The 10,911-nt window shown below is 44.0% G+C and overlaps 1 protein-coding gene across 1 annotated transcript; it reads right to left on the bottom strand.

The window, feature by feature from the left end:
• Nucleotides 1-591: 591 nt before the first annotated feature.
• MAP1LC3C (microtubule associated protein 1 light chain 3 gamma) lies at nt 592-5,085 on the bottom strand. The gene is made up of 4 exons (XM_040347512.1): nt 4,920-5,085; nt 4,779-4,834; nt 4,443-4,549; nt 592-984 (listed from the first exon to the last, which is right to left on the bottom strand). Exons 1-4 carry the CDS (start codon nt 4,975-4,977, stop codon nt 807-809), a joined length of 399 nt encoding a protein of 132 aa, XP_040203446.1. The 5' UTR covers nt 4,978-5,085; the 3' UTR covers nt 592-806.
• Between the last annotated feature and the right edge of the window lie 5,826 nt (nt 5,086-10,911).

Genomic DNA, 10,911 nt, shown 5'->3' with positions numbered 1-10,911 from the left:
CAGCTACAAATACTGCAGCTGCTGACTTTTAATATTAGGACACTTACCTGTCCTGGAGTCCAGCGCCGTCGGCAGCAGAGGACAAGCGATCGCTCGTCACTCTGTTGACCCCACCGCCATCCTCGTGAGGGAACAAGGAAGTGAAGCATTGCGGCTTCACTTCCTGGTTCCCTACGGTGCATGCGTGAGTCGCACTGCGCCATGCTCACTGGTCCCCGCTGTGTTCTGGGAGCCGTGTGTTTCCCAGAACACAGTGGGGGGCGGGGGGATCTGACATCTTGCCCGCAGTCTACCGGCAGACTGTGTGGCCGGAAGTGGGTGCAAATACCTGTTTAGACAGGTATTTGCACCCCTGTCCCCCTGAAAGGTGTCAAATGTGACACCGGAGGGAGGGAGGGTTCAGATGAGCGGAAAAAAAAAAGATTTTTGGTTGCAACATGCCGAGATGTGGAAAATTTCAATGGGGTATGAATACTTTTTCAAGGTACTGTATGTATGCTCAAGTGTGAATGCGGGGCTTATACAGAAGAGATTAAGAAGCCAGTTTTTTGTTTTTTTATATTTTATTAATAACACGTCTTAAAAATCCAATTTAATTTGAATAACCACTTAAGCCTTTATTATTACATTTGATGGAAAGTTGCAGTTTGAAGAAAACATTTTTTTTTTCTATTAAAATGTAATTTAAAGAAAAATCATTAAAAAGAAGAATCATTCTGAAAAAGATAAAATCAGTGGTTGACGTTATGAAAATGCACTAGTCAGGTTATGAACAAGTTGGCGGTACTTGCTATGTCAGGTACAAGTTAACCATCAGCGGATACTTCACCAAACATTTCCTGGGAGGCATAGGTCATATACATAAAGCCGTCTTCATCTTGATTTTCCCTGTACAATTCTGTCATAGTACGGGACATGCTAGCAAGGGTCTTGTCATTGATTAGAACGTAGAAGGCTTGTGTGGGTGACAAATTCATTCTGCTCCTATATAATAAAAACACAGTAGTAAATTTTAACTGGACTATATAGACTGGAAAGTGTTATAGCACAACTTCTACATCTAAAGACTAAAATATTGAACTATAGAAAGCCTTTCAAATGGGTGACCAGGGGGCAGTAAAAACAGATGGTTTAACCATGGTCTTACCATTACCCGGCAACCCACACAAGCTTTTAGCAGCTTTCAGTGGCAGGAGAGTTTAACCACTTGCTGACCAACACACGCCTATTTACATCGACAAAATGGCACGGCTTGGCAAACGGGCGTGCAGGTACGTCCCTTTTCATTTCCAGCCCGTCGCGAGCTTCGTGCCCACAGGACCCACGGACTATGTGCGCCGGTGTCCTGCGATTGGGTCACAGAACTGAAGAACGGGGAGATGTCAGTGTAAACACATCTCCCTAGTGATATGTCACTAATCGTCTATTCCCTGTCATCGGGAACAGGTAAAGGCAATATGGCCTCCACTCATCTCTATGGCCTTGGAGGACTGGAGTGATGTGGGGTTTGATACCCCAAGATCTCTCTATACAGAGGACATGTCATGCTGTATTGACATCGCAAGGGATGTTTACATTTCTTGCGATGGCAAGATTGCGATGGCAAGATTTAACCACTTCCCGCCCGGCCTATGGCCGATTTACGTCCGGGAAGTGGTTATGAAATCCTGACAGGACGTTCTAGAACGTCCTGCAGGATTTCATGCCGCGCGCGCCCGTTGGGGCGCGCATCGCGGCGATCGGTGATGCGGGGTGTCAGTCTGACACCCTGCATCTCCGATCTCGGTAAAGAGCCTCCGGCGGAGACTCTTTACCACGTGATCAGCCGTGTCCAACCACGGCTGATCACGATGTAAACAGGAAGAGCCGTTGATGGCTCTTCCTCACTCGCGTCTGAAAGACGCGAGTAGAGGATAGCCGATCGGCGGCTCTCCTGACAGGGGGGGTTCGCGCTGATTGTTTATCAGCGCAGCCCCCCCTCGGATCGCCACACTGGACCACCAGGGATGCCCACCCTGGAGCACCAGGGTGGGCAAAAAAAAAAAAAAAAGCCAAAAAAAAAAAAAAAGTCTAAAAAATAAATAAAAAAAAAAGCATAAAGAAAAAAGATGCCAGTCAGTGCCCACAAATGGGCACTGACTGGCAACAATCAGTGCTGCCACCCCAGTGTCCATCAGCGCCACCCCAGTGTCCATCAGCGCCACCCCAGTGTCCATCAGCGCCACCCCACAGTGCCCATCCATGCCCAGTGCCCACCTAGCAGTGCCCATCTGTGCCACCCATAAGTATCCATCAGTGCCGCCCATGAGTGCCCATCTGTGCCGCCTATGAGTGCCCAGTGCCGCCCATGAGTGCCCATCAGTGCCGCCTATGTGTGCCCATCAGTGCCCGTAATTGAAAGAGAAAACTTATTTACAAAAAAATTAACAGAAAAAAATAAAAACGTAATTTTTTTTCCAAATTTTCAGCCTTTTTTTAGCTGTTGCGCAAAAAAAAAAAAAAATCGCAGAGGTGATCAAATACCACCAAAAGAAAGCTCTATTTGTGGGGAAAAAAGGACGCCAATTTTGTTTGGGTACAGTGTAGCATGACCGCGCAATTGCCATTCAAAGTGCGACAGTGCTGAAAGCTGAAAATTGGCTTGGGCGGGAAGCTGCGTAAGTACCTGGTATGGAAGTGGTTAAAGTGACCACATCTCCCTGTGCTTGCGCGTAGTGGTTAATGCATACCTAGGTCACACCAACATCTAAACTTTTTTCAAACCACACATGTGAGGCATCACCTTGAATGTTCAGAGCGACAGTGATAATTCTAGCACTAGACGTCTTCTGTAATTCTAAACTGGTAACTTAGAAGACTTTTTTTAAAGTGTCGCCTATAGAGATTTTTAAGTACCGTAGTTCGGCACCATCCCATGAGCGTGCGCAATTTTAAAGCGTGACATGTTGGGTATTTTTTTTACGATGTGAAACATTTTATATTTTACAAAAAAATTGGGTTATATATTGTGTAGTTTGTTTGTTTTTTAACATTAGGTTTTTTTTGGAAGGAGGGGGGAGGGGAAATATACAAGTGACAAAACATTGCAACAAGGCCATTTTATTCCCCAAGGCCTCTGCTTAAAATATATATAATTTCTCCCCAAACACCAGTAAGTGATTGGTTAAAGCCTAGGTTTAGACAATAGGGGGGGGACGACACACTAGACAAAGACATTATTCACTACTGATGCAATGTGTGCCTTGTACTATTGGCACCTATTTTAGTTCTTCCAGTGTGGCAGGAGTAAATAGAGCCAAGGGGCCCATCCTATGCACGTAACAGTGCCAACTATGCTTGCATTTTCCACTCCCTGCAATCATCCAGAAAAAAAAAAAAAAAATCTCTGAATGGAGGAAGCAGTCCTTTCATTCATCTGCCTGTCCTCCATTTAGTAGTCATATTCCATTCGTAGAAGCTATAATACAGCTTCTATGAATGTAGGAGAGGGGCAGACATGGTTCCTTGGCTCTATTAACCCCCCCTCCCCCACTATAGTGGGAAATTATGGCAGAGGGAGGGAGTCAGGAATCGTAGAAGGAAGAGCTCAACTAAAAGGCAGCAAGCAGCACAAATGGACAAATCGCACTGATAAAAATAGGCCAGTACTTGCTACATTTTTATTTTTTATTTTACACAAAAAAGAAAAATATATTTTTTGCAGTTTTGTTTCTTGATGCTGCATACCTTTGGTTTTATTAGAATTCACAGGGTATAGGACCACTTAGTGAAAATTTAGTCAACTGGTCTTTTCGCAAGAATTTTAAAGGCGGTAAAGACAATTAAAAATTATTTCCCAAAAATTGAAAAAAATAAAAAATAAGGGGGGGGGGGGGTCCTTACAAAATCTGGTAATCTCTCTGCCACCAATCAGCATCAGACCTACCCCAGGGCTGGAGTCACACTGATGTGCTTCCTTTTTTTTTTTTTGCTAGGAGTAAAAATACTTATCCCCAAAAAAAACTAAATAAATAAAAAACAGCCCGTTTTATAATATATGTGTGCCAATTACATTACTAATTAGCCTAATAAATCTCCCTCTTGATTGTTTCAAACCCACCTGTATGCTTTAGCTATGTTAAAGGTTTAAATGATACAACCCATACATGCAAAATTCATAAAAACAAGGGAATTCAGCCAAAGATTGTGTAATCTAAAGCTGGCCATACACCATACAATTTTCTTATTCAATTTCCTTTAGATTTACCTTCAACTGTGTATAAGATTACCTGATTGCATACAAATTGAAAGTGTTGAGATTTGACCTTCTATTATATGGTTTTGGTAAACCTGAACAAAATCTATAGAAGAAATTTGTATAATGTATGGCCAGCCTTAGTGTACATTTATTGCACACTTTTCTACAATAAAAAAAAAAAAAAGCACAGAATTCAGACACATACCTGAGAATGTTTATAAAGTGAGACATAGGGACATCCCTTGGAATCAGAAATTTTGTTTTGTCTAGGATGGGCAGATATTTTTCTTTAGCGTACCTCTCTACAATGACCTGAAAAAGGTTATGATGATTTTAATACTGCATTAAAATAAAACGCCCCACACACACACACCGTTTCAAAAATGGACAGGTCAGGAAGAAATATTACCGACTATAGAACAGTTAAGAAAACAAAAGTAATTACATACATAAATATAGCAAGGACATATATAAAAAAAAAAAAAGAAAAAAAAAAAAAAAGCACACACAGCAAGGATACATGAAATTAAAAACATTTTACCGGGATTTTATTTGGAAACTTGGCCCTTATTCCAATGACTTCTGATTTTCGGATTTCTGTTAAAAAAAAAAAAAAAGTTAGAAAAAATTAAAAAAGTATGTAAAAAAATATAATTTCTTTACTAAATAATTCACCATTTACCAAAGGACTTTCTCTGTTTAAATGGTTTTGGTGGAGGAACATTTCGAGAACAATGCATTTTTTTAGCCTGCTAGTAATCCTAGGTATTAGATTTTTTATTTTTTTTTTTTATTTTTAAATAATATTTTTTTTCTTTTATTTTTTTTTCAACTTATCACACCCAAAGAGATCAGTTCTACTGCTCAGTGAATCCTCTTATACCTGAGGAACCACCTGATTCACAATTTATGGGGGAGGGGAAGAGCTTGATGTTGATAAAAAAGATAAACTATCACTTGTAAATAAGTTACATACGGATAATAAACACGGTAAATAATATACATGTACTACACAGTGACCTCCTAAATCATGCAACAGATTTTTATATAATTATTTCTACACAAATCAATTAGGTGTGGATGACTACAAAGCAGGACATGATGTTAAAATCCTTGACAGGTTTGTTAACCCATTTATGTTTGGAGTCAGTGAACACTTTTCTCTTCAGTTCAGTGTTTTAAAAATGTAAAGCTACATTTTTTTTATTTCAATGTACTTTGAATTTTAGATAAACAAAAAAAAAATATATATATGTAATTTCCTCCCCCTATGATGTATTAGGAAGTACACGTCTTCCTTGATATGCTACATTCATGTGAGGTTGGATGGATAATTTGGGCTGAGCTGGCATTAAAATGTTCACTTGCTAGCCTAACGCCCCCCAGATAAAAAATAAGCGCTCATCTAGGCCTTCTAAAACGCAGGGTATACATGCCTGAACACCCATGTGAGGGTTGTATTTACCCACATGAAGATGCATAGGTGTTCCTGTGCATCCCTGTGCAGGCATTCACATTGTTGTCAATTGGGACACAGCTGCTGTTCCCAATGCAACATTCATGCGGGTGTGGGTCATGGATGCATTCGGGGTCGTGCTGCACCTGCACAGACGTCACATTGTTAGCTGTGTCCATATTGACAGCAATGTGACTGCCTGCACAGGGATGCACAGAACATGGCCACAACATGGTCATGTACACACCCTGTGTGACTGAGGCCTTAGGCCTAAATCAAACCTATGCAGTTTGTGGTTGATTTGTTTTCCTGGATTTCCACACACATTTTTGACGCATTTTTAGGCCTGGTTCACATCTATGCGCTTTGCTTTTGATGTGTTTCTGCAGTGCTTTTAGGCTGGGGTCACACTATTGTGAATTGCATGAGGGTTTCGCATGACAGGAGAGTGTGACCGTCTCTCAATGGAGTCAGTTCACACATCTTCGGGGTGCACTGCAGAAGAGTCCTGTGCGTCTTTGGCTCAGTCTCAGGTCCGAATTCAGCCAAAAATGTGGACCTGAAACAATGAACCGGGTAGTGGTGGTGTGTCCATAGTGGGCGCAGGAGCACCGCCCCCTCTCTCCTGCACTGTCACTCAACAATACATAGATTCATGCATTGCATGAGTCTATGTATTGTTGCCACTGCCGCCCACCATTCAGGTGGGCGGCCCCCTGTTGAGCGCCGCCCATCTGAATAACAGCGGTGGGTGTCACTATTAAGGATGAGCTCTGGAGTGTTCGCATAGTACACGTGCAGAGCCCGCCAGGAAGTGTGCACGGCGCTGCGCTTATCACAGCCAGGGAGACATTTCCCGATCTCTGCAGCCGAGCATCGGGACAATGTCTCCCTGGCTGTGATTAGCGCAGCGCTGTGCAGACTTCCTAGCAGGCTCTGCACGTGTACTATGTGAACACGCCAGAGCTGGCGGCATTTTAAGGAGCAATCTGGTGGCATTTTAAGGGGCAAACTGGCAGCATTTTAAGGGGCAATCTGGTGGCATTTTAAGGGGCAAACTAGCAGCATTTTAAGGGGCAAACTGGCAGCATTTTAAGGGGCAAACTGGCAGCATTTGAAGGGGCAATCTGGCGGCATTTTGAGGGGCAAACTGGTCGGAATTTTAAGGGGCAAACTGGTGGGAATTGATGGGCACACTGGCGACAATTGATGGGCACAGTGGCGACAATTGATGGCACAGTCGCAACAATTAATGGCACAGTGGCTGCGTTTGATGGCACAGTGGTGACAATTAATGGCACAGTAGCTGCATTTGATGGCACAGTGATGACAATTATTAGCACAGTGGCTGTGTTTGATGGCACAGTGGCGACAATTGATGGCACAGTGGTGACAATTGATGGCACAGTGGCTGCGTTTGATGGCACAGTGGCTGCGTTTGATGGCACAGTGGCGACAATTGATGGCACAGTGGCGATAATTAATGGCACAGTGGCTGCGTTTGATTGCACAGTGTCTGCATTTGATGGCACAGTGGCAACAATTGATGGGCACAGTGAGGCTCCAATTGATGTTTTTTTTTTCTTTCATTTGTTTGCGTCCCCCCCCAAAAATTTTGAGCACCAGCCGCCACTGGAAGCGGGACAAACTAGATCGCCTGCTGCAAGCCGTGCCACATGCAGTGTGAACCCAGCCTCAGCGGTGCGTTTTGTGTTTTTTTTCACACACATTTTTAGGCCCTGTTCACACTTCTGCAGTTTGCTTTTGATCTGTTTCTATAGTGCTTTTTGCGGGGTGTTTTGCATTTTTGCACATGCTTTTTTTTTACCTGCTTTTTATCATTTTTTTTAAATAAAATTTGCATTTTTTATGCATTTTTTTGGCCAATTTGTTGTTAGGTAGATTACAAAATGCAAAATGTGTCAAAAATGCACTACATGCTTTTCTGTAACATCTCCAATGAAGTCTACTGAACCAAAAATGCATGTGTTGCATTTAGAAAAATGACCTTTTCCAAAAATGCAGTGGCTGAAAAAAGCATAGATGTGAAAGTGTTCCATAGGAAACCATGTTAGATGGACTGTAGTGCGTTTCTGCAAAAAGAACAATAAAACGCATAGGTGCGAAATAGGCCTTAATGTGTTTTTTGGTTCTTTTTTTTTTTTGGAGGTGTCTATTGTCTTGCAGGAGAAACAAGCAAAAAAATTGTTTTCCTGACATGCTCCATGACAGCATACGTGTGGGTTGGCCCCGCCTCCATAACTACCCAATAGGACCCCTCCCTAGCCCTGTGGGCTCTCATCCGTGTTCCTTTTTTGTCCTCCTCCGTAGGACCATGTGTTTTTGGTTCTCCTACCTGAAGACGTTTGTTCCTACGATCAAGATCGGCCGATGATATGGTGTCTCATCCCTCCGATAAGCCTTGACTGTTAAGCAGGGTATGGAGTGTATTGCAGAGTAGCGCTGAAGAGCTGGATTATGTCTTCCACTGGAGAGACGAGCGCGCACAGGCCTGAATACCTAGCAATGTGCAGGTGGCCATTATCTGCTGAAAGCCCGGGGTGTGTATGGATGCGGTGTCCCTGGCCGAATCGATAGTAGGTGGTGGTAAGCGGTATCGCCTTCATGGCATCAGTGTTTATGTTTGTTATATTGTTTTCTCTGTTTTCCATGTGCTGTCTATACATGCCTGGTGTGCGGCTGGTTTCCCGTGCATTCCAGCCGCCGCTCCCTCTTACTTCTGGGTTTCCGTCTGCGTTCTACGAACGGACGGATCCGGGAATGAAAGCGAGGCTTGGTTCGCGCATGCGCGCAAGGATCGCGGTCTGGCACAATCGTGTCGTCACGCACGCCAGTTTTAAAAAGTCGGGGGAAATCTGTGAAGTTCGGAATCGATCTTCGAAACAACGGTTTTCCCGGGCGACCCCAGGTAAGTGCTCGTCCAGAACGGTCGGATTTTAGCATGGGTTTTAGTCGTTGAGATCTGATGTTTGACTCTCCCACCTACAGTGTGTCTGTTCTATGATGGATGCTTCACTGCCTCTTAGTGGCCAGTCCTCTCTTAGCAGGTTAGATTGGAAAACGATGTTTTTCTTTGCCTGTTGGGGGGGAAGAGAGTGGAGTATAGGGCATTGTCATGACTATGCTTGTCTCTCTCTATTCTTCTTTTTTCAGCCCTTCTAGGTCTGACCAACATCACAGCGAGTCCTGCAGATGCAGCGGGTCCTCTAAATCGCACCACCGGCACTCATCTTCTAGACACCATAATTCTTCTAAATCCAGACATCCCAGTAGGGATACTCCTCACCCCCCCCCCCCTCATCTCACAGCAAGAGGTCAGAGAGATTTTGTTGGGGGTGCAAGGCTACGGTTTCTGCTAGCAAGTCCCTTTGCGACCGTTGTTTTTCAAAGGCAGCCAATGAAAGGGAAGGTGCAGACAAACACCTAGAAGCATTGGTTAAGCGGGTCATGGACAAGTCGCTACAGGAGAGAGATGCCGGAGTGCAGCATGATTCTCCTCCAGACCCAATGATTACCTTGTTGGATCAGGGACAAATGCATGAGACTTTTGAAATCACTCAAACCAGCCATCCCTCAGCTCCCCCCCTCAGAGAGTGGTTCAGAATTGGATGATACAGGGATAGGCTTTGATTATGCCTTAGTTCCTGCTTTAGTGAAAGCAGTCAAGGAAATTTGGAATTTGGAAGATCCAATTATCTCTCTCACCAATAAAGGAAACTCTTTAAACAGCTCAATAAGGAGCGACATTATTTTCCGTTTGTCACAGAAATAGGTGCCATTATCTCAGAAGAATGGGGTAAACCTGATAAAAAAAGCTCTATGCAATCAAAAATTGCAAAAATATATCCTTTTAAAGAGGAAGACGTGAAACATCTTGACTCTGCTCCATTGGTTGATGCAGCTTTGATGCGTTTGGTGAGATACGTAACCCTTCCCTTGGAAGATACGGTTTCTTTCAAAGATCCTCTAGAGAGACAGATTGATTCAGACCTGAAGAGAATCTACCTGACAGCAGTATCAGCCTGTAAACCAATTCTGGCTTTAGCAGCTGTCTCAAAAGCCTTAGAGGCATGGTCAGACAATGTGAATGATTCCCTCAGAAGTATCTCAGAAGAAATGGCCAAGAGCTCTCCTATTCAGGAAATTAGGCTAGCATCGGCCTTTCTGGGGGAGGCCTCTATTGATGTTATTCGCCTAGTGGCTCGAGTAATGTTGTCAGCGGTTACTGCCCGACGTGCTTTATGGCTCCGTCCCTGGTCGGCGGATCCAGCTTCAAAGCAAGCGTGGTGCCGCATTCTCTTTGAGGGTTCTTCTCTCTTTGGCAATAAGCTAGATAGTGCCATTTCATGGGCCACAGGTGGTAAGTCAGGGTTCCTCCCTCAGGATAGGCGTTTACAAAATCAGAAACGCACCCTTTTCAGAGCACAGATTATAGACCGTGCAAGGGAAGCACGCAGCTACAGGCCTGGTCGTGAATTTTCAAGGTCCTGGAAATCCAGACAGTCTTCTTTCAAGAAGCAAACTAAGAGTACTCCTTCTTCTAGCAATCAGGAGTCTACCAAGTCTTTTTGAAATTGGGCCCGCCCAAGCGTATCAGGTGGGGGCTCGCCTTCTCCACTTTCGGCATGTTTGGGCGGCCTCATTTCGAGATTTTTGGACCATCAAAACGGTCTCTTCAGGCCACACCTGGGTCTTCAACAGCAACCCCAGGCTCAGATTCATGCCTACAAATCCTTTTAGCTTACGTAAGCTCTTTATTAACCCAAGGCGCAGCCATTACTGTTCCAGAGGGCGAACAAGGCGAAGGCATGTACTCCCCTTTGTTCATGGTACAGAAAAAGAACGGTACCTGGAGACCAGTAATAGACCTGACTCATCTCAACCGATTCATTCGGAAAGAAAAATTCAAAATGGAGTCACTATTGACAATCTAGCAGTCAGTCCATCCAGGAGATTGGTTAGTGTCAATAGACCTGAAAGACGCATACTTCCACGTTCCAGTGGCAGCAAACTATCAAAAGTACCTCCGCTTTGCGGTAGGCAATCAACACTTACAGTTCACCTGCCTACCATTTGGTCTCACGACGTCACCTCGGATGTTCTCCAAGGTTCTGTTAGCCGTTGTGGCTCTCCTTCGGGTAAAAGGAGTTCGTCTTCATCACTACCTAGACGATCTCTTACTTCTAGCTCAAGACAG

This window comes from Rana temporaria, chromosome 4 (genome assembly GCF_905171775.1).
Source record: "Rana temporaria chromosome 4, aRanTem1.1, whole genome shotgun sequence".
Taxonomy (NCBI): Eukaryota; Metazoa; Chordata; class Amphibia; order Anura; family Ranidae; genus Rana; species Rana temporaria.
Note: the sequence above shows the minus strand (reverse complement) of the source record. Positions and strands in the feature narration are given on the sequence as shown.